Here is a 24,454-nt window from a genome sequence, read left to right as displayed (position 1 = left end):
CTGTGCTATGAGGGCAGATTGTGTTCTGCCTGCACCTCTCAGTTGTTGAGTGCTCTGTGATCAGAGACTGGCTTCTCATCTCTCCAAGTTGGTCTTTGGGTAAGCCTTGAGTTTCTCCAAGCAAGTTCATGGTTATAGTTGGAGGAGTTGCAGAGTATACTTATCTCGTTTTCTGTTACTATGAGAAAATACTGGAGGCAGGCTATTTCATAAAGAAAAGAGCTTTGTTTTGGCTCATGGTTCTGGAGGTACAGGTCAAGGAGCCACATCTGGTATTGGCCTCCTTGCTAGCAGGGTCCTGAGGTGGTAACAGAACATCACATGGCAAGAGACAGGGATTGTACCTGTGTGTATGAGTCTCCTCTATATACAGTATTCAATCATGGGGGGCTCCACCCATGAGCTTACCTAATCCTAATCACTTTCCAAAGGCCCCATCTTAAACACCATAGTCAGATTTTAAGTTTCTATTCCCTCAACACCTAAGAATGGGGATTAATTTCAGCACATGAAACCTTGGGGGACACTCAACCATATCCAAAACAGCACAGGGATAACAACCACAATGGTCCCTCAGGATCAATGCAGAATTTCCATGGCATAGGCTAATAAGAGCACAGGGGTAGTTAAGCTCCTGTACAATGACAACTGGCTGCAGTCTATATGTTGTCATAGTGTTCGAGGCCCTTGTTTAGTGAATGGGATGCCCTGGACAGCACACCTGCCAAGGAAAGACAGACACATATTTGTCAGTTTGGCTACCTAGTGTAGCAGTGCCTGGAAGAGAGGCTGAGTGCCTGGGAAGTCACTTTATCTATGACGTAGAATTGTCTGTCCCTTAGGTCATTTAGGACATGGGTCAAACAGGGCCCTGCAGGCTTGTCTGGTCATTCAGACCATGACTTCAGGGTCAGCTCTCAAACTGGTTTGTCATATGACAGAGATGGGCTCTTTCCTCTTTTTTTTTTTTCCCTGAGCAAATGAGTTTATTTCCCAACCTCCCTTGCACTTAGTTGTGGCCTTGTAACCAAGTTCTAGTTAAGGGGTCATGGTCAGTAGTGGTGGGCCCCACATTAGGGCTTGTCCCTAAAAACCTCTATGTGTTCTCTCCATGGTGTTCTCCCTTTCATGACAACCTTGGTTGGCATTGATGATGTCAGAATCACAGAAGAGAGGCACGGCCAATCATAGGAACTTGTTCTGGACTTGTATTAGTCCATTTCTGTTACTAGAATGAAATACCTGAAGTTGGATAACTACAAAGAAAAGAAGTTTATTTAGCTCACAGTTCTGGATGAAGGGCATGGTACCAGCATTTGTTTAGCTCTGGAGAGAACCTTAAAGCAGATATCATCACAATGATGGGAGAGGAAGAGATGACATGGTAAGACAGGAAACCAGAGAGGGATTCAGAGCGGCCAGTAATGACCTCCCAGTAGGCCCCATCTCTTTCTTTCTTTTTCTTTCTCTCTCTGTCTCTCTCTCTCTCTCTCTCTCTCTCTCTCTTCTCTCTCTCCTCTCTCTCCTGTGTGTGTGTAGTCCTAGGGACTGAATTTAGGGCCTTCTACTTGGCTAGGCAAGCACAATAGCACTTGAGCCACACCCAGTCTTTTTTTTTTTTTTAAAGTTTGTTTTTTGGGTAGTGTTTCTGCTTTTGCCTGGGCCAGCCTTGAACTGAGACTCTTCTACCTCTACTTCCCAAGTAAGTAGGATTACAGGCATGGACCACCATGCCCGGTTTGTAGGCCCTACCTCTTAAAGGTCCCACCACCTCTTAACATTGCTACACTGAAGACCAAGCTTCCAATACACAACATTTGGGGACCAAACCACAGCAAAACCTTAGCAGGACTCTCCACAATAAGAAATAAGTTGTAGGGATTTACCTGTTACTGCAGCCTAGCACTACATTTACCAGAACAAATGTCCAAGACCTGTTTTGCCAGAGAGTAGCCTTTTCTCATCTTATACACACTGTTATTTTGCTATCTACTGAACACTTATTCAGGAAGTGTCAAGCCCCTTACATTAACACTCAATTAATTCTCCCACCAACTCTTTGATATCCTTTTCTATTATCATCTCCATCTGACAGATGGAAAAAAAAAAAAAAAAGGTTCAGAGTGGTTAAATCACTTGCCCAAGGCCACATGGCCAGCCAGTGGCTGATCCATGATTAGAATCAGGTCAGTCTAGGTTTGGACTTCTAGTGCTTGATCATGATGCTCAACAGCTGCTTCCCTCAGCCACTCTCTGTCATCACGTTGGTGCTAGGTCAGAGCTGGCCATACCTTCAGAGCGGGATGGACGGGGCACAAGCCTGGGTTTATCTGGAAACTGCTCAGCTGGGAGGTGATTTTCCAAAGGATGTTTTAAAACATCCTTTGCTACTGGGTGTCACAGGGCTGTAGGGCTTAGTCAGAACTTTTTCTAACTACAGTTGGAAGTGGAGAGAGAACATGAGGAGGGGTCAAAAACAATCTCTGCAAGACAAGGCAGGGACAAAGACTCAAGGCGGCTGTGTTTGAGAGGAGCCTGACTCAAGACGAGATGTGAAGATGGTCTTTTGCCAGCAGGGTGGCACCGGGCATCCATCATGACCCCCAAGACCTTTCCTGGGATCTGGGGTGAGTCAGTGGCAATGCTGGCATCCAGTCCCTTGCAGCTCAGTCAAGTTGGGCAGGCACACAGAGGCGTGCCTGGGATATATGCCGTGGGCACACAGAGCAGTTGGCCATTCAGGTTGTGGCCAAGTCCGAGAGGCCTCCATGGCTGTGAAGGAGTGTGTGAGCATCTGTTCAGCGGGTTGACAGGACAGAGTGCATTTAAGGCCAGAGAAAGAGCATGTTCAAAGACCTCCATGATGTAGCATGACGGACTCAGGAAGTCAGACTGGCCTGGGGCACCTGAGCACCTGGGAAGGGGTGCTGTAAAGGTAGAAGCAGTGCTGTGAAGGTAGATAAGGGATGATGTTTGTGGCTGGATGAGAGCTCAGGGTGACAGGGAGTCATCAGAGGAGACAGGTGGTTCTGGTGATCATAAAGAAAGCCTGGTGCTAAGACTGATAGAGATAAGGAGGCTGCAGCAAGGCTAGGAGGGGGATAGAAAGTGAGGATGTACCATTACCACAGGCAGTGAGAATACAGCTCTGGGGCAAGGTACATACTGGTGTAGAGACCAGACATCACTGGAATTTTTGGGTAGAAACTTGACTCCTGTCAGAGGAGAAAAACACAAGGAGCATCACTTTTGTGTGTGCACTACTGGAGGTTGAACACAGGGCATTATAGATAAGCACTCTACCACTGAGCCGTGCTCCCAGCCCTTTTTGTTTTGTGTTCTGTTTTTGAGATAGGGTTCTGCTAACTTTGTCCAGGCTGTGGGCTTCCTCAGTAGCTGGGATTTCAGGCATGTGCCACCATGCTTGGCTGGTGCTAATGCCCTCTCTTTGGAGAACAGTCTACATTCTGCAGAGGTAGGCGCTGGAAGGTCTGCTGAAGAACAGAGCTTATCCCAGTCAGAAAGGAGCTGCTGAATGCAGGGGTACATTTGGATTAAAAGCTTTTAGTCCAAAGGCATTGGTTGTTGGTCTGGAAACATACTTGTAGTAAGGTCAAAGCCTTCCAGGAGCCCAGTGACATCTGTTCCCGAAGCACAGGTTCATGTACATACGTGATGTTCCCTGCTCAGTGAGCATGGGCCCCTGGGTGCAGGGATATCGTAAAGCAGTTCAGTATTGTAAGAGGTGGCCTCAACTAATAGTTTCAGAAAAACTGTGGCCCTCCTCTATCACTCCAACACCTTAAGACTTGGGTGCAGTGCAGGGCTCTCTCATCACAGAGGCCTGGGCCATTCACCCCCACGGGGCCTGGCTACCCCAGAGTGCCTAGGAATCCTGCTGTCTGTGGTCATCACTGCCATCTGTGTGTTGGAAAGATGACTTGAGATGCTCTCAGGGCCATAGAGATAAAGTAGAACATGGTCCCAATGTAAGATCGAGTGTCAGAATAACGAGGACTCCAAGCCCTGTGGAGTCCGCAGAGGCGTGGTCTTTTGAAACTGGTGTTCTACCACCTCCAACATACTGCATGGCGCCCGACCTCAGATTTGGGTAGATGGGAGTCCTGTCTGTTTGGCTCAGTGGTCTGAGCATAGATGGTCCATAGGGAAGGCCTCAGAGGCCCCAGAACAGGCTGAGACCCTTTGCATCCCCTCTTCCAGCACCCTGTGCTAGCCCTCATGATTTAGATGATGGAGTTATTTATTGTCTCTCTCCCCACCAACTCGGGAGGGCAGGGACCACATCTGCCCAGTGTAGCTCCTGAAGTACACACATGAATGGGTAGAATGCTTAGAAGTAAGCATTTGCTGTCCTAGGAATACGTCAAGGGCAGCCCTCTATCCACTTGCAATCTGGTGGGAGAGATGGAGTGTGTACTCATCATTATTTTGGCCTGTGGCACATAGAGCCCCAGAATGGGGCAGAGGGCCCCAGCTCTCGGGAATGGATTGGCAGAGGGCAGAGAGCAAGTGTAAGGGATGAAGGACATCCTACAGAACACAACAGTTGCTGCAAAAGCAGGGAGGAAAGTAGAAGGGCTGGGGGAACTCTGTGGCTCCCTGTGTCTACGTGTAGACCACAAGTGGCAAGAAATGAAGCTGGACAGAGGTGCTAAGCCTGGATTTCTAGAGCACTGCCTGTCAGCCCATCATCCTGACTTTATCTTGGGCCAGGGCTAAGACATATTCTAATGTGTGCATGCAAAGATTACCCTGCTCACAGGCAGGCAGTTGCTCAACCCATGGGAAGGTGGGTTGGAGGAAAGCAGGGTAAGTGTGGGAGACATTTATAGGGGATGTCTGTGGCCACAGGTTTCAGCAAGGGCTGAGTTGGATCTAGTCACAGGGTTATTGAGAAGCATCCTCTGGACTGGCAAGGATGGAGAGGAGCAGGAAGGGAGAAATGCCTCTCCCTGTTCTCTAAAGACAGCAGACAGCCTTCCAGGGCACTGGAGGAGCTGGGGTGGGGGTGGCTCTTATTACATTCAGGCTGCATGACCATCACAGGTCAGGGTTGTAAGACACTGCCATTTTTTTTTTTTTAATAGTACTGGGGTTTGAGCTAGGCCCTCAAGCTTGCTAGGCAGGCACTCTACCACTTGAGCCTGGGTGTCTGGTTTTACATCTTCATTCTACGTGCAGGCAACACTGTCTTCTTTTTACTGCAATTCATTATCCCTATCTCAAGTGCATGAAAATGCAATTATTAAACAAGTATTAGAATGTAATAAAAAAATCCTATTTTCTTTTACATAGTGAGGCATAAAGGCAAAGCACTTAAGAGTGGTGATTGTCAGTATAACATTTAAATGGACGTACCAATAAAATTGATGTCATGGGATAAAATGTGCAAAGCTGTGCCTTTCTCTTTCCAGGGGCCATGCCACTCCAGCAGAGCACATAACTGGATGACTGGGCAGCTGCACACAGTGGCATCTGCTGGCCAGACCTGTGCCTAGCAGGGGACCACAGTGTACCTGGGCAGGGGAATGTGCAGTGTGCACATCCTAATGGGTGTGCTTCCTGTCTTCACAGTGTGCTTACTGACCCGCTTCCAGGGCCACCGCCATGTCGAGCCGTGGTGGGAAGAAGAAATCCACCAAGACCTCCCGGTCAGCCAAGGCAGGAGTCATCTTTCCTGTGGGACGGATGCTGCGGTACATCAAGAAGGGCCATCCCAAGTACAGGATTGGAGTAGGGGCACCGGTGTACATGGCTGCTGTCCTGGAATACCTGACAGGTGAGTGCCCAAGTCTGTCATAGACACCATAGACTTAGATGGCAGCAGTTCTGATAGTTTTCCAAGGATAGAGAGGACCTTTCCCTGTTTTATTTTGAAGCATTTCAAAACTATGGAAAAGTCAAAAGAATAGCACAATGATTATTTTCACCTAGATTTACCACCAGTTGTTAACGTTTTGGCCTGGTTGCTCGCTCTCTCTCTCTCTCTCCCCCCCCCTCCCTCCCCCCCCCCTCTCTCTCTGTATGAGTATTCAGAGATGCTTCTGTATTTATTTCTGGCTGCTATAAAGTCTTCCCTCAGTTGTCTTGATAGCGTTCTTTATGGTTTTGCTTGGTTTCCTTTTCTTGTTCAGATCCACCTCAGGATCATCATTGCATTTGGCATTCAGGTGTGGCTAGTCTTATTTCATCTTGAGCAGTTCTCCCAAGGAGAAATCCCTTAATAGGAAGCAGGGGCATTATAGTTCTTGTGCAGTTTATATGTAGTGTGACCTAGGGTGAGTCACTTAACCTTTCTGAGCTGCACTTTTCTTACAATCCAAATGAAGACAACTGTCCTTGCTCTACCAATTCTACGCTGCTATGAGAGCCAAAGGGGCTGTGTTTGAGCATGATGGGAAAGGCACTGACAAACCCAGCCAGCCTGTGTTTCTTGGCTTCTGAACACCATAATCCACCTGCCACTAGAGTATTCACAGACACTATCATTAGGCCATGTACCAAAGTTTCATTTCATTTCTTCTCCGTAGCTTCCTCTATTTTGTTGGCAGTATATGATCAGGGAATGCCATCACTTCATCACATCTCAGACAGTTACTACTGTACAAAATGTCTGCATGTGTCCCTTGTCTGTGTCTGGATGGTTCTGAATCTGAGCCCAATACTTATGGGGTTACGGTCAGAGGATCCTTTCTCATGGGGGTTGGACTCTGCTGCACTCCCCTTGTCCCAACCCCAGCTATCACGCTGTGGTAGTGGGCACACCAGATAGTGGGAATGGTCAGGGCAGCCCATCTTTTCCATCTTGGAGTTGGCAAAGGCACTCAAAGCATTTCCCAATTCTGGCATCAGCCACATCAGCTCTTGCCTGTTAAGGAATAAGATACTTTTCAAGTTTTATAAAGTCCTTCCATCAGGGCTGTGACTGGCTGGCCCTGAGCCATTTCCTCTGCCTGCATACAACTCTGAGTCTTTGGCATAACCTTGTCCAATGCCTGCCACCTACATGGCCTGGCCTGAGTGACCTCAGGAAACTTTCCTGAGTGGTTAGTGCCATGCTGTCACTCCTACAGTCTCTGGGTCTTGTCTCCTGCTAGGAGAGGAGCCAAGCAAGCTCTGGGGCCAGGACCAGTGAGAGCAGCCTTCATCACAGTGCTGCATCCCCACACTAACAGCTCTGGAGGTGACAGCCCTCAGCCAATTAGACTGGGATCTGTGGAAGTTCTGGGCATCGGCCTACCCTCAGCTTTTTTGAGGGGCCCTGAGTGAGAGGAGAAGTGGACCTCTTTCTACTCTGTTCTTTGCTTTTGTTTCAATGAAGATCTGTTCTCATTCACCCCACACACTTACTGAGCCCCTGCTGTCTGCCAGGCACTATGCAAGGCTCTGCTGTGTAGAACAGGACAGTTGGGGCATGGAGGGGCTCTGCCCTGTGGAGCTCACAGTCTAATCTGGGAGAAGGACAACCAGCCAACCCAGACAGTTATAGACCATTACAAGTGCCACGTGCACGTTGGGCGTGAACAGGCCAAAGGAGAGCCCAGGGGGTACTTAGGGTTCCACTGTGGTTCTACATTGTGGTCCTGGGTCTCAGAGATGCCACCTCTTGTAGCCTTGAGCCCCCCTGCTGTAAAATTGTCATCACAATTACCGCCTCAGAGGGCAGCTCCAAGGCTGAATAGCAGCTGCATTCTGCATGTTCTGCACGCCCACAGGTTATCACAGAGTAAAGCACAAGAGAGGCAGAAAGTCCCTGGGAATCCTGTTTTGGCTGCTGAGCTGACTGGGTTGCCCACTCCTTCTAGGGATAGTGAGGAAGCTGTCACTGCCTGCTTGGGCCTGTTGTCCTTTCAGCTGGTTCAAACACACCAGGCCTCTTGTAGGAGGCCTTGGCAGCTGCAGGCCTGCTCCATGTTGTTTCAAGCAGCCTAGAATTCTTTCTCTCAAAGCCTGTCTCCCTGACACCTCAAGATGCCCCCTTGCCAGGCTTTTCTGTCTGCTCTCAAACGCTTTTGCTCTCCCAAGCTCCTGTCACATTCACAGAAACGGCAAAGGATTTTCTGGGTTACTCAATTGCTGAGTGGGCCCAGCCCTGGCCTATGTTATACCAGAGCCAAGGACAGACCAGGTCAGGAGGATGTGAATGGGTGGCAGCCCTGTAGACCAGGGGCCATAGAAGCCCAATTCCAGGCTCTCCAAGGGGCACATGTTCACAAGTCAAGGACTACTCAAGAGTTGCTCCCCATCCATGCCAAGGGTGGAGGCATGTGGGAAGGAGGTAGCAGCCTGACACCTTGCTCTGAAACCTGAAATAGGCATCTGTTTCTCCTCTTGGGTGTGGAGCCCAGTCATTTCCTGAGCTTAGAAGGAGAAGGCACTGTGTGGAATAAGAATGAGTACTGTGTGGAATAAGAATGAGTCTGCAGTGAGACAGCTCCATCCCTAATCTCTGCATCCAGAGCCCTCCCTGAGACATATGGTACCTTCTGTTTATCCCCCTGTGGTTCTCCTGCCCTCTAGCCCTGGGGGTGTTGTGAAGACCAATACCACACATAGAGCATGTGAGAGTTCACACTCAGTGATCAAAAAGTAACAGTACAGGAAGCTCACCTCATTTGTGGATTTATTACACAGTTTTGACCAAGTGCAGTCAAAATAAAAATAAAAAATAAAAAAAAATTTCAAGAACAAAAATTTTCAGTTCCCGCATGTGCATTGCACAGCTCGGTGGACGTAGAATTACCAATATTACCGTCAGTTGTGTTTAAATTGTGTGATCTGCTGAGTGTTTCTCTGCCCTTAATTTTGTCAAAATGCAGTATATCTCCCAAAAAGCTATTGGTGCCCAAAAACCAAGGTAAAAGTAGTCCTCCCAAGCCAAAAAGGGCATATAATGTGCTTAATTTAAGTGATAAAGTGAAAATTTGAGATTTGTGGAAAGGCGACATGCCTATAGTCGAAGTTGGGTGGTGTTATGAGAGAAATAAAGCTAGTGTCTCAGTATTTGAGCTAAAGAGCGTGAAATAAGATCTAGTTTTTGGTGAGCAGCACTAATGTGTACAACAGTCAGTTTTGTGACAGCAACTTAGCTGACTCCATACGGCTTCAAGTTATGGATGCCCAGACCCACTGTATGTAGGTATAGAGAAATTTGAGTGATTTTAGAGAACTGAACTCTATGTATCCTGTCAATGCATGATTTTCCTCAACAGTAGCCTCCTTGGAACCATATGCATACAGATACCAAGGTCTACTATAAGTGCTATTATGAGGGACACTGAGGTGGTCAGGGACAACCTCTGCCCAGCTACCATCTATGCCCCATGGTACCATGGAACTTTTTGATTAATGATATTTTAAGGAAACTTGACTCTATGTAGCTCAGCCCATGAAACTTTCGAGCCTCTCCCTTGCTTAGCCTAGCAGTGCTGAGAACTGGGAGGTGGGATGTAAGAAATGCATGTTACAACTTTTGTCCCCCTGTGAAGTCTGTTGTTGTTGGAGTATTTGGTGACATTTAAGTGGTATTTCACTAACACACAGGGTTCTATGGCTGAAATCAGAGAATGATCAGATTCCCACTCCCTCTTTTGAAACAGATATGTGAATGACTTTGACGAGTTCCTTAATATAAAGGAACTTATTTTAGTTTGGGACCACTGAGTAAGTGCCTTTCTGTACTATAAGACTTAGCGGAACATACTCGTGTCACTGTGAATCCCCAAGGGAAGGAAACGTGATATGTCATGGCTCCCAAGCTTCACAAAAGCTTTTAGGGAAACCCATATAAATACTGCATGTGACACAGTTTAGGGGACACTGCTGCGGGTTAAGCAGATGCGAGGTGGCATGTGAGGAGGGTTAAGGGAAGAAGCAAAATGCAAATGCACTTTAAAGAAGGAGCTTCAGTCTGGCTTGTCATGACATTGACTCACCAAGCTAGAGTAATAGCTAGGTCTTCTCCATATGAGCCTGGCAATAGACAGTGAGGCAGTCATCTGTGGAAGCTGTACAACTTAGAAGCTTATTCTTCTAAGTTGGTCACTAGTGTGCTAACTTGGAGAGGGGTGTGGTGCTAGACTCAAGATAAGAGCACCTGCCTTTGAGGAGCTTACCCTTTGCAGCCATCGACCCAAGCTCTGAGAGAACAGTCCTGGTTCCTCCATGAGCTTCCAGCTGCCAAGATGGGCACCTTCAGAATGTACATAGACCCTCCCAAAGTGACCACTGATTTGAATCAGAGCTAAGCTCTGGTCTTTGTAAAAACCTAGTGTCATACTGTTGTATTTCCATCTCTCATAAGATAAGGCTGTGCTCAGATGTTTTTCTTCTGTCTTGCTTGGAGCTAAGATGTTAAAATGATTTGCACATTTCTAATCTCCCAATCTTCTTATTTTTCAAAGCCCTGTCTCTCCCCATCCCCCATGTTTCAGACCTCGGTCTTCCCTCTCCCATCTCTCATCCATGACCAGAACCTCCATATTCTTGAAAGTATCTGGCACCCTCTCATAGTGATGCTACAGTTTGAAGCTCCCTCTAGGTACTTGGCTAACCAGGTTTTAGGGCCAGCTCCCCTGGGTGACTTCATGGACACTTTATAGATTAGTTGAGTCTAGTCCTCAGACCTGACTGCATCTGCAACAAAACCCCAAAGAAAATGGACGGTTGTTAGAAATACACCTTGCCATCTGGTCTTGGCTAACAAAATAATTGTTCTTATTCTGTTTCAGCTTGTCTAACTTCTGGTCTCTAACCATGTCAGATGTTGCCCTACCCCTTTGATGTTGGGTCATTGGACTGTAATCTACTCCCCCGCCCTCCACATACACTTTCTGGTATGAAGCAGAGAGCACCTTCTCCTGTCAGGAGCACATCCTGTTATACAGATGCACCCTTCAGCCAGGATCCATTACACTTGCTGCTTCTGATATGGGAAAGAAAGAATCCTATAAACTTGAAAGAATGGCATAGGCAGGGCCTTTGAGAATGAGTCCCAAACCTCTTTTCTACTTTCCTATCTGGGACACACAGGTGTGTGTTCCAAGTGTGTTCCAAACTCACACAGCTAAAAATAGAGCAGGAAGAGAACAGAGCTTGACTCTTTCATGCTCTATTGGCCTTTTGGACACCTGTATCCCTTGTTTGTCTGTCTGACTGTCCCTGGCTTAAACTGACACTTCTGGCCAGGACTCAGCCAATGCTTGCTAGCACTTTCTTGAGCATTCATGCTGCATCAGAGCTCATGCTACAGTGCCTGCTACAGTCTGCCTCATTTTCCTTAGATTGAAAAAAACACACACACACACACACACACACACACACGAAGATGAAGTATTTTAAGGAGCCAGAAGGTTGCAACTAGAAGAAAGTTGAAGACACTGAAGTTGAAAATGCAGTGTCCTGGGCACCCAGTGTCTGCAGACTGCATCTGAATCCCCTTTTCTGGTTATATGAGTATTTTGTGCTTGAAAATTTAAGAAGCTGAAAGTCACTCAGAGGTAGCAGCTGGTGTATGAGTGTATGTGTAAAAGGCAGATAGCTCCTAGTCTGATTATTGTTAACATATACTGTTGATGATATTCATTGATAACCAGTCATAGAAGTATCACTATACCTAATCTTACAAAGCTAATGGTGAAACAATTAAGGAGGTGCTCCAACCTATGTGACCATGTCAGACATTCTTCAGTCTCCTGGGGAAATGGATGACTCCAAGATGGATAAACATTCCCAGAGTACTTGAAAAAGAGCCAGTTTAGCACCGTTTCCCTGGTGATTTGGTGGTCTGTGGCCATGATATTTAACAGACATATGGGGGTCAGGTCTGGCGGCTTGAGGCTAGATGCACCTAAGATGTGGAGGTGCAGTGTGGCTGTAGGACATGTTTCTTCTAGGGCACATGAATCTGCTATAGATAAAAACTGAATTTTTAGGTGGTCCTTCATCTGATCCTTCTACAAAGTTCATGAAATTGTCCAGGAGCATGTAATGTAATCTGGCCCTACTCCAGGAAATAATTGTCCCATGTCCTTCTGTCCCAAGTCCAGAGGTCCTACTATGATACTTGTATCAGGAAGGAGAAAGATCTCATTGTTTCTCCCTTCTTTCCTCCCTTCCTCTTTCTCTACCCCTCCCTCCCTTCCTTCCTTCTTTCCCTCCTTTGCTCTTTTTTTTGTTTTGAGTCAAGGTCTCACTGTTTAGCCCAGGCTGGTCTTGAACTGGAACTCCTACCTCAGCCTCCTACTGCTAGGATTGCAATGGGAGCTTTGAAATTTTTTTTCTCCCAGTCTGTGGCTTGTCTTCTTTTGACAGTCTTTTTTTTTGTTTTTTGTTTCTTTGAGGTGCTGGAAATCAAACTAAGGGTCTTGAGCATGCTAGACAAGTGCTATATCACTGAGCTACATCCCCAGTCCTTGTGTTTTTTTAAAAATTAAAACTTTAATTTTAATGAAGCCCAGCCTATCAATTATTATTTTGGTGGTACTGGGTATTGAACTCAGAACCTCGCATTTCCTAAGCAAGCATTCTTCCTTTTGAGCCATACGCCCAGCCCTTTTTTAACTTTTGTGTTTTGTTTGCAGTACTGGGGTTTGTACTCAGGGCCTACTCCACCAGCCCTTTTTTTTTTTTTTTTTTTTTTTGTGATGGACTTTTTTTGAGATAGGGTCTCACAAACTGCCTTGGCTGGGTTTGAACCACGATCCTCTTGATCTCTGCCTCTTGAGTAGCTAGGATTACAGGCATGAGCGGCCCAGCTACTTTAGTTTGTTTTGCTAGGGTCTTGTGCTTTTGCTCTGGCTGGCCTTGGACCATGCTCCTCCTATCTCCACTTCCCAAGTGGTTGGGATTACAGGCACACCTGGCTCAGTTGTTTCTTTCATGGATGGGCTATTATTGAGGTCATCTAGATTTTCCTCTATGTATCTTTTAGAAGTTTTATGGTTTTAACTATATTTAGGTTCATGGTCCACTTTAATTTTTGTAAAGGGTATAATGACTGCATTGAGACTTATTTTTGCATGTATGTGTTTAGACATTACAGCACCATTTGTTACTTTCTTGAAGATAAGCCATCTTGCTTAGAAATTACTAATTGTCAAGGGTCTGTTTCCTCATGATATTCCTTTGAAGGCCAATCAATTTACAATTTTCTTTTGTATTGTGAGGGTCTACAGAAGGGTGGGTAAACAAGTTCCATATTAATAGTTTTGCTTGGGCCAGTGAACTAACTCATAGCACCACAAAACCTGTTTGTGGTTTCAGAAAAGGAAAAAGGTATGACTGAAACTGACTGTGCCTTCTTTCATCTAGGCTTTCCTTCTGGGAAAAGTGGTAAATACTCTCAGGTTGCTTTTGAGCATGTCTTTATCTCATCCATAAAGTTTCCAGTCATCAATTCTAGTCTCTACTTACGAAACACAAATTCAACATAGTCACTCTACCTTCTTTATCTGTTAATCTCATCCATATTTTCCATTTGTGTCTTTCTGGATAATACTTCTGATCTGTCTTCCAGAACTATCTTTCAGTTTACTAATTTTCTCTTCAACTACATCTAATCTGTGATTCAGTCACTAAATTTTTAATTTTGATTATGGTACTTTCGTTTCTGTAAGTTCTGTTGAGTCTTCTTTTTTTCCTATTCAGCACTGAGGATTGATCCCAGGGCCTTGTACATGCTAGGCAAGCACTTTATTACTGAGCTATCTATCCTGCCCTCTACATGGTCTTTCTAATATCTTGTTTTTACTTTTTAGTTATATTTTCTTTAAATAAATTTCACATAGTTATTTCATATTATTTACCTGAATAATTATATGAAGTCTTCATAAGTCTATTTCTGCTGGGCTTTGAGTCATTGTTAGGAAAGCATCTCACCAAGGTTATAAAGGAATTCCTTCATGCTTTTGTCTAATATTTTTAAGGCTTTAATTTTCACATTTTCACTTTGAACCACTTAGAACTTACCCTAACATATGGTGTAAGGTAGGGATCAATCTTAATGTTGTTTCATATAGTTGCCTGGTTAGCCCAACACAATTAATTGAATATTTTATCTTTCCCATGGTGATCTGAGATGTTACCTTTCTCAGACATGGAATTTCTAGATATAATTAGGACTGTTCTTGGACTTTGTTTTCTGTTTCATTTGTCTGTCTTACATACTTTGTTTCTTGTGCCTGGTAGGACTTTCATTGTCTTTTGTTGAATCTATTTTCCTTAATAAGTAATAATACTGTGGTAAAATTCACATAACAAAGGATATACAGTGAAATGTGCATCTCCCTCCCAGTTTTTTTGTACATCTAGTTCTCCCAGGAGTTTGTGTTACGTATCTTTCTAAAGATATTCTTTTCCTTTTGTATTCAAAATTCTAGAAAATGAAATGAGTCAGGAGGATAATGGGTACATGTGTATTATAGAAGCTGATGGCTGATTTATATTTGGGCCAGCATCTTGCTTGGGAGAATCTGAGGGTCTTTGATCTGCCCCTAGCTCCCCTCAATGCCCTCAGTCCCTTTTGGCCAAACTCAAGTCACCATTTGGGGCTGTGAGGCAAAGGCTGCTTATATCCTGGGCCCATTCTGGGTTACTTTCCTCTGGGATGGCAGCTTTACAGTTCACACTGTCTGCCATGCACCTGGACTTTGTGTTCTAAGACATGAAGCCAGCACCTTGGAGAATATCCCTGCACGTCCATTTTTTATCACTGCCTGTTCACTGCAAAGCTCAGGACACTTGCTTAGCAATTCATCAGAAATGACCTACTTTTGAAAGAGTCACCAAGCCCTCACCAAGTACAAGCTGCCAAGTTGGGTTGTTAGCAGGGTCAAAAGAATCATTGTTGATTTCTACAGATTTGCATTGAGTGCCTGTATGTGCCAGCCTCATCAGAGGCCATCTTTGTGACCCCAGATCCGGGCCTGTGTGTTCTCCCTTATGTATGCTCACCTCCTAACACAAGGTCCAACATTCCACAACCGAACAGCAAATAGTTTTTTATTAGACCATAAGAAGAGCAGTCAGAGGGATGATGAGTTTCAGGTGGAGGGAGTATGGGTAATGTCAGATGTTGCCAGGAAACTGATAAGGATGAGAGACCCCTGGATTTTTAAATGAAGCATAATTAAGATTAACTCAAGAGCATTGTGGGTCACACCTGACTCAGAAGGGGAATGTGGCAGGGCAGCTGTTTCTGCTTTAGAATCTTGCAAGGGCTGCTCTCTTCCTTTGCCCCCAAAGCCATGGAGAACTCACATCTGTATCTTGGGAAGCAGAAGCTGCCCAGCTGATTAGAGAGTGCCCCATTTCTGGTGGTGGGGGTGCTACAGGTACCCCAGAGACCCTCTGCATGATCATCAGGAGTGGCTTCAAAAAGAACTACTTACCAAGAGGAGAAAACAAGACGTAAGAATTCTGCAGATACTTCTCTCCCAGTGTCTCTCACTAAAATATCAGGAACTGGTGGAACACATTTACAGTCCCCGGACGGAGGACTTTCCTTCCCTGGACGGAGGGTTTTTATGTCTGGTCAACCTAGAATAAAATATCATGAAAGCAGTAAGTCATTCTTCAGAGCTATAAATAAGTTGTAACAAGAAAACCCAAAGGGTGTTAGTCATGGTCAGCCTCCCTCTGTCTGTCTTCCCACCGCCCCCTTCCAGTTCTGCTTGCCAAGAAGATGACATAAACTCTTTTTGGATTTGCCAGGCTGCCCTGCTCAGCCTACCACTCTGACCCGAGCTCCCATCTTCCCTCCCTCCCTTTCTTCTCTTCTAACCCCAGCCCCTTCTTTTTTAGGCAAATGCATCTTCCATTTCATGGCTGGAAAGCATGGGTTCCCTGGTACCCAGAGCTGCTTTTTCAGCAGCTTGCAGGAGTGCCTGATGCGGAGGTGTCATCCATGGTGTGGCATCAACCCTATTTGTCTACAAGGGGTTGTGCTGGGTCTTTATAGAAGAGTGGCTCCCTGCTCAGCTCCCACTTCAGACATGTGAAGCTAGGGGAGCCATGTGGAAACCCAGGACATCTGGAAATGGCTAATTATTGGCTTTTCTTCCATCAGTATACTGAGTAGCTGAGGTAGCCTTTGGTTAGCGTTTAGCTGTTGCCGCTCTAAATCTGGATATTGACAGCTAAAAGTCACTCGCTGCTCTGCTTGTTGAAAAATTGAGGCACTTACCTGGAGCGGCATTATTCTCTTGCCCTCCTACCCCTGTGCCAGGCAGATTCAGAGACTGCGACTTGTGATGATGTTTTGGAGTGGGCAATGTGTTTTTGAGTTCTAAGCGAAGGTGGAGCAGTTTAAGTTCTAAAACATCTGCCATATATTGAGCACCTAAGCACGTGCCAGAGATGGCTAAATGCTTCACATTTGGTAACTGATCTTCAAACCCTTATTTTGCTTAGGAGGAAATTGAGGCTCAGAAAGTTTCAATAACTTCTCCAAAGTCACTCAGTACACTCACCCCGCCCCAGAAGAGCAGTTTCTGTAGGCTCCCTGCTGGGGCTGGAATCTTGACAATTAGAGGACCAGGACCTGGGAATGCTTAGTCCACTTGTACTTCCTTTGCCTTGCAGCAGCCAGCAGACACCTCAGGAGGACTGGTGTATGCCCAGTCATCCAGGGCTGGCCTCTGTTCTGCATGAAGCCACAACCTGAAGGGACAGGCTCCAAGACAGCCACAGGAACCTAAGGCAGGAGACATTCCTATAGGCTGGCATGGAGGGGTCTGCAAGATGAGCCTTGAAGAACAGGTAGTTGTGCTGGGCACAGGGAAGGGACAGTCTGGTCAGTGTTGGCAGTGCTGCTATGGTAGCAGCAGAACAAACAAGGTACCACTAGGAAAGCACCTGGGTGACCAGAGGGCTGCCTAAGGAGCTCCAGCAGGCCCCGGAGTGGGAGAACCCTGGCCAGTCAAATGTGGAGAGGTTGTGTTGCTCATGGTTCTGGGGAAGGAATGAAGGTCAAAAAACTTTTCAGCTATTGTTCCCTCCACAGAGGGAGGTGGAGTCTGGGTGACAGCTTAGACAAATGCTTAGACAGGTGGCCCTCAGACTCAGGAAGCCAGTAGATAGACAGGATAGGGGCTGACCTGGTGAGGGTGACCCCAGGACTTCTTGTTCCTCTTGGGACTCTCTAAGACACATTGATACTTCTCTAGAAACACTCAACCATGAAAAACAACCTGAAAAGGTTCCTATGCTCAAAACTGCTTTGGTGAGAAGCTGGATGGGTAAGCAGGCTGGGATGGGCTTGTGACCTGTAGTAGCAAAGGCCTGGTGGGGAAGCACATAACAGCTGCCTACACCTTCTCGCTGTTCTGTGTATTAATTTGCTTTCCATTTGGGAAAGAAAGTGCAGAGGATAAATCCAAATAGCTCAAAAGAGGGTAAGGCATAGTGAGTGTCTCCCTCTGGCCTTGTCCTTGATTTTAGTCCCCTGTGGCCATGCTACCTGTGAGTGGCTATTGCAAGCATTGCCCCCTCCCCCAAAGCATGGCAGCCCTCACAATGTGCTGTTCCTCTGCTTGTTTCCCTCCTTTAAAAGCCCATCTGGGAAATGGTACCATGACAAGGCTCTTGAGATGAATTTCCTCTTCACATTTTACTCCTCAAATCATTTCATTTCAGCAGACATCTCTGATTGTTCACCCCTTCCTGAGATGAATTAAGAACAAATGGCTGTGGTTTTGCATATTGAAACAAACATACACATTAACCATTTCCTTGTAAATTTAGGAACCTTGAAAGCAAGTGATTGGTGGGGTAGAGAGTCCTGCTCAGCCACCAGCTGGGCCCGGGATTAGAACAGGTTTCTCTGGCCTTCCTGTCCATCTCCTCTTCACCTCCTCCTCCCAGGTCTCTACTTCTGCAGCCTCAGCAGCTGGCTCTGGTCCTGCCATGGCACACCCTGCTGGGATCAGACAAAAGTCCCAGACCCTATCTATCCCAAGGCAAAGACTGCCTGTGGGGCCGCCTTGGGTGCTGTGTTCCATCAAGGCAGATCTGGCAGCACTGAGGTTAATCGAGTTCAAGTGCATTTTTCAAACACATGTAAACTGTTAAGTGTAACAGCAAAGTACAAACTATTGGAGGAGGAAACACCAGGTTTTCTGTTGCTTTCCTGCCTTTGCTTCTCACACACTCATACATCCATTCACTTATTTAGACAGAGAAAACCAAGGCAAAGAAGGTCTAGTAGTTTTCTCCCACTGGTAATCAATGCTACTAGCTTTTTTTTTTTTTTTTTCCTTTAAAGAAAAGGTGTAGTTGCTTTAGTAAATAGTAGCTTGCATTTACCAAGTCTAATAGACATTTGCTTGGTAACTCAGTCTTCACAAGCCTAAGAGGTAACTTCAGTCCCTGTCTTGTAGAATGGTAAACTGAGGCTTGGCGGTATCTTGACCACATCTCCCTGTGGAAGTGCAGGAGGTAGGATGCAAAGCCAGTGTGTGCCAGCTCTGACAGGTGCTTCATGGTTGCTGCCATCACACAGACCAGCAGAAGCTTGCTTAAGTAAACCACAGTTCTGGGAAGAAGAGGAGGGCCCCTCACAGGGAGCCGTTCAGACACTGGCAGGGTTGGTGGGTCACAGTGAAGTAATGTTGGACAACAATCTCTTTTGCTAATGAGTAGAATGTAAAATGACTTTTTTCTTTTTAAAACTGTGAAATACGAAAACAGCACACAATTTAACTTAGAGATTCCCAAGTTAGGCTGCATTTCTGTCTTATTGGGAGATTTTTGTGGGAAGGTGGGACACTGGGTTAGCCCTCTGAGACTCCTGACTCACGGGCCTGACAGCAAAGGACAAGGTTGAGTCAGACTTGAAATCTATTCAGGTGAAACAGCTAAGTGGTTCACTTTTACAGTGTTTTGTATTCAACACAGAAAATATTGCTTGTGTGATTGCTGTAGGATTTCCTTTCTCTCTAGAGTGCCTGGTTCCTTTAAGGACCCCTGGGGTAGGCCAAATGGGGAACCTTAGTGTGGCCCAGAGCCCCTCAGGCTTCAGTTCTGGCTACTTCCCTCCTGGAAAGGAGGAGTAAGGGCAGTGGATTCTAGAACACGGCCACAAACACTAAGGGCCACAGAGGGAAGTAGATGAGGCCATGGTGTGGTCAGGACACAGGAAGCTATTAGCAGTCCTCTTCCAATTGGGGTTGATTGGGTTAAGGTCTTCCAGAATGGTGTCAAACAGTTCTGAACTCAATGAACTGATGAAACGATGAGGAATCAAGAAGAATACAATAAACAGATCCCTTGTCATGTTGTTGGCTTTGTAGCAAATATCTGTTTTCTCCTTGGAATTACGTTAACATTTGCTTTCTTTGATTTCTGGTTATTATTTTCAATCTTTCTTATGTTAGTTGAGATGCTTCAAACAGCTCTGTAAAAGCCCCAGATTTTTTTCTCTTCCAAGGTTTGTGTTTGGAGTTTGGCTCAGCCTCACCACATCACCTGTTACTTGTTAGGAATCTAATTCTGCAAACCATGACTTCATCTCCCTAAAGGAAGATAGATGAAATGCTTCCATACAACAGATATGGTTTAGTTCAAGACTGAGGGGGAGAAGGGGCTAGGCCACTAAACCTCTAGTCTTAGGGTGAACTTGGAAAGTAGACCTGTCAAAGGTATTCATGCTCCGGCAGCTGGTGTATAGTTGGAAAGGCTGCCCCGTCATGTTGTTATTCAAGGTTGTGGGAAATCTTGTCAAGTTGCCTTAAAATGACCATATTCAATGAGTCTGGGGAGATTTGGCCCAGGGGAGCCTCTGAGTGCTTGCTGCTCTGAGGAAGGAAGCTGCATCACTGATCCTGGCCACCATAGATGATGAGCCATCTGTCATTAGTTGCCAGATATTGGGCCTGGCCAGGAGTGGGAGCCAGTAGTTGCTTGAGTGTCTTGCAAATTAGATCTTAAAGTGTCTTAAAAGAATAGCTATAAGTTGGATGGCACTGCTCATCATTCTGCCTGTCCCCTTTGTAGCATTTATAATTGGGGAGCCTTACACACTTAGAATCCTCTAAGAACTGACCCAAAGCACTCTGGGCCCCAACCAGGCCACTGTCTGTCATTGGTCACAAAAGGTAGACTGTCCTTGGCCACCTGACTTGGCTTCAGGGTTGGGAGTAGGGCAGAGGGCCTGGTGACTTATGCTTTTCCACCTCTTGAGTGCTATTGTCTCAGTCTCCTGGTTTCTTATGGATTCCATTTGTTTTGGACACAGCCCCCTGAAAATCCTTCTGAGGTAAGATCTGGGGTTGAGCTCAGGAGAAAAGGCTTCATGCTTATAAATTTAGTGTCCTCCTGTTTCTTTCTCAAAATCACTTCTCCTTTGACTAGTCAGCAGCAAGACATATAGAGATACACAAAGCCTTCCAAACTATGAAATGGACAGGAACCCCTCCCATGTAGGAAGCATAGACTTCACTGAGGTTGGAGGAGAGGCAGAAGCTGGCTCTGGTCTAGTCTAACAGGCCAGCCCCCTTGCTGATGGGGCTGTGAACCCACCCCAGGGACATGGGTGGGGTACAGTGACAGAAATTGCGGTGCAGTTCTGAGCCTGGGGCCTCCATGACTTTGACTCCATGTCATTTGCAAAGCAAAGTATCACTTACTGGAAAGAGAATATCATCAGGCTATCTCCTTTGGTGGTGCATTCATTGCCCCAATTCCTTGGCAGTCAGTCCCCTTCTCCCTCCCATGAACATGAATGCACCCTGGAGAGCAAGCGGAAACTGAACCATCTTGTCAAGTTACTTTGCACCTCTCCTTCTCCCTGCAACAGGCGGTCCTCCCAGGAAAGGCTTTTATGATTGCTGTTTCTAAAACTGGGCTGAGGATGAAAGTGTGGGTATTACTGATGTTGCATAAGGAATAAGTGAGTGTCCTCCATCTTTCTTGGGTGTTGTAACATGCCCAGGCTCTCTGCCTACTGCAGCACAGTGCAGTGTTGGGGTGTGGAACATGCTTCTCATTAAAGGTGTGTCTGTGAGGTGCTCTGTCTTGTGTGTCCCCAGATGATACTATCGCTATGGATAGTAACCATCTGGAAAAATGCAAGAGTAAACACAAGATAAAATGCTTGCTCAGCTAGCTGGAATGTGACTATGTGCCCCTCTTTGTTGTTCCTACTAGACGCAGCTCCCACCTCCCTCTCCTTAGAGCTTTGACAGCAGGGATTGAGTTGGGCAGTCATCTTGAGCCATTCAGATCATTGAGTATTGAAGAAACAAAGAGGTGCTGGTCTTCCAGCCCCTGGTAAAGAAGGCAGTAGAATGGCACCCTAGCCCTGTGCCTATCAAGGAGCCAAGATGCTACCATTCCCTTGGCCGGCACACCCACTTGCTGTTCATTGTCACATCCAGGTGAATCCAGGTGAATCCAGCTGGTATCTCTGGATCCAAGCAGAATTAGTAACATTAGAGCACAGTCCTTGAAATTTCCCAGGTGGAGAATCTGAGGCCATTGAACTTGCAGTCACAAAGTAAGAGCCTGGGGGAAAGGCTTGTGGAAGCCAAGGAAAACGTCCTGCAGGCAGCTTCTGGGGAGTTGATCTTCGGACTCCTCCACCCTGATGCTCACTTCTGGGTCACTCCATTGTTTTCTTTCCTTATTCCACTATTACCTGCCCTACCCAAGTCAGGGACCCACAGCACTCAGAGTCCCGCCCCCCCATCACCACGCTTCCTGGGCCCTCACCATTTCCTTGCATGAAAAGTGAGGGTAGCTCTGCAGGAGGGAAAAAAAAAAAAATCACCTGATCACCTCCCTCTTTCCTCCCACCACTGATGGCCACCAAGTCAACTCTTGGGGAGGGTCTTCCACTAACAATCTGGCAGGAAGAAATGACCAGCCTTCTCCACTTTCCTAAGAAACTGTTTTCAAATGATTTTCGTGCCAAAGGGATGGGCTTAGGACTTAGCAAAATAGGTCGCCAATGTGAGCGCTCTCCCTCCCTCCCTTCCTCCCCAGTAAGGCACATTATGGTCAACAGATTATAATCCTCCAGCCGCCTCCTGCATACTCTGGCCTTGGATACTGTTAGCCCTCTGTTTCCCTGTGACCTTGGAAAGGGGGGGTGCAAGACTGGGAAGGAGAGTGCGTTGGGCCAGGAAGCCAGCAAAGTGGGCTACAGCTCTGTGATGCCAGATTTCTCCCTTAAGCCTTCCTGTGCCTTGGGGACTGCTGTGGTGGGCTCTTCTTCCTGCCCTCTGACTCCCAGGGTCTGTGTGCTCATGGGGCTCAGACACCTGCTTGCTTCCTCTTGAGCCATGGGCAGGACAGTATCCTTGCAGTTGTATTGCCTGCTCTGTGAGCACAAGGCTGTGCTGGACCAACCAAGCAAGTGTTTCTGCACTCATGGCACTTGGGCCCTAAGGTTACATAGGCATCACAACCACCTTTTGCACTTGGCAGAGTAGGCCCATTGCTACACTACCATGGCCAGGGAAGTTTTAGGCAAAGTGCCAGATAAGCCATGTCATCCCACTATTGGCCAGCTGCCCTGCCTTGTGAGACTACTAGGTGAAGTGGAAGAGGCCAGCCCTCCACCCGTTAGTACCTGAGAGTACTTTAGCCTCCCTACCTCGTACTTGTGACCCTCATTGGGCTGAAGCCCAGAGAAGGGCCCCTGTGGCCCTCTCTGTAGCCCTGGCCTGTGCAGCCCTGCAGTGACCTCCGTGCTGGCCTTGGAACTTTGAAAAGGCAGAGGCCTTGGGTGCTTTTGGGTCCCTCTTACCAAGCTGACGGCCTTGTGTCTTAATGTGGGGATTGTTGAATAAATGAATTCCTGGGTTTGGGGGAGACACCTGCTGTTCCAAGTGTGACTGATTTCACACACACACACCACTTCCCTCTTGGTCCCCCCAGCCACTATAAGTGTGTTCATTAGTAGCCAAGCAGATTTTCTGCTTTATACACATGTTTTGGGTGTGGGGCTCAGAATACACTGAAGTGTATACACTTCAGAATACACTAGTGTTTAAGAATACACTTAAAAATGTGTATTCTAGCCAGGCATGGTAGTACCTATCTGTAATACCAGCACTTAAGAGGCTAAGGCAGGAGGATCTTGGATTCATTGCCAGCCTGGGTTACATAGTGAGTTTGAGGCCATAATGAGGCTCTGTCTCAAGAAAAGGAAAAAATGAAAATGTATATACCATGTAATATTACAAATTTCAAACAGTTTTTATATAGCTAATGTTTTGTCCCTAGTTATTTCATGATGATCCCAAGTGCTGACTTTGCTGGAAAAATACAGTGTTTACAACATAACTAGAATATTAGAAATTCTTTTGTACCAGCAGAAGGTCAGGCTTGGGCTGGACTCAGAAACTGGCTTAGAAGGCCATCATAGGCAGGGTGATGGCATGGGCAGAGCCATCGAAGTGGGCAGTGTAAGATGCATTCCAGTACATTCTGCCCATACCATTAAGACAATGAGTCAGGGATGAGATGGGCGGATTACCAAGAGAATTGTGTCACCAAGGAGAAGAATGACCATGTCCTAGGGTACTTCCTAATTCCCACCATAGCTGGCACTGTGGAAGATCTGTCCTCCTGTCCTGTGAGAGTCAGGCATAAAGGACAGGGAAATAAACTGATTTGGCACCAGCTGTGGGTCAGACTTCCAGGCTGCAAGTTTACTTTTCCCCCATATGCTTTTTATTTTGAAAATTACAAACTTACAGAATGCTAAAAGAACACATTTTCTTTTATTTATATTATTTTAATAATTATAGAGTACGATGCACTGTTTTGATACATATATACATAGTGGTATGAGTAAATCGAGCTAATTAAATGTAGCCATCCCTCATATACCTATTTCTTGGTGTGGAGAACATTTAAAAACTATTCTTTTTAGTGATTCTGAAACATGCATTATCAACTATAGTCACCATTCTGTGCAATAGATGATTAAACCTACTCCTCCTGTCAGACCGAAGACATGAAGTTGGTTGTTTTAGGTCTACAGTACCCCAACTTTTGTTTTATGAAGCTATGACACTGACCTTGTAGCAAGTTGAGTCATATCTTCCTACTTTCAAATCCAAATGTGCAGGTGTTCAGCTTTGATTCAAGCAGCAGGGATTTCTCAAGGCCGCATAATATCAGACCCCATCCCCTTGAGCCCTGCAAACGTGATACTTTCTGGAGACACAGTGCTGTGTACCCATGGGCCATACTGCTGCCTCTCAGCCTTAGCACCTTCATCTCCAAAGCAAATGGTTCCACCAGGGCTTCCGAGGTCTCGCCCTTTGCCCTTCAACCCTCCGTGACTAACTCCACCCTAAGTATCACCAGCAAGACCAGCCTGCAGTTTCCCACCTTGTGCAGCTGCTTCTTAAAGGAGCTGCCTGTTGCCATCCCAGCGCTGTGAATAGGGGGGACCGGTGACACATGCAGCTTTCTGATGCTC

The 24,454-nt window shown here is 46.3% G+C and overlaps 1 protein-coding gene across 7 annotated transcripts in view; it reads left to right on the top strand.

Annotated features, from left to right (window-relative positions):
- The window catches only part of Macroh2a1 (macroH2A.1 histone), a 62,684-nt gene that overhangs the window by 5,135 nt on the left and 33,095 nt on the right, over positions 1–24,454 (top strand). For 6 of the 7 annotated variants that reach the window (XM_020180935.2, XM_020180936.2, XM_020180932.2 and 3 more), the window contains exon 2: positions 5,596–5,800. In XM_020180935.2, coding sequence (XP_020036524.1) covers positions 5,629–5,800 — 172 coding nt within the window. In that variant the 5' untranslated portion in view covers positions 5,596–5,628. The remainder of the gene's footprint in view (positions 1–5,595; positions 5,801–24,454) is intronic. The other variant, XM_020180933.2, reaches the window with a different exon arrangement.

This window comes from Castor canadensis, chromosome 16, assembly GCF_047511655.1.
Source record: "Castor canadensis chromosome 16, mCasCan1.hap1v2, whole genome shotgun sequence".
Taxonomy (NCBI): Eukaryota; Metazoa; Chordata; class Mammalia; order Rodentia; family Castoridae; genus Castor; species Castor canadensis.
Note: the sequence above shows the minus strand (reverse complement) of the source record. Positions and strands in the feature narration are given on the sequence as shown.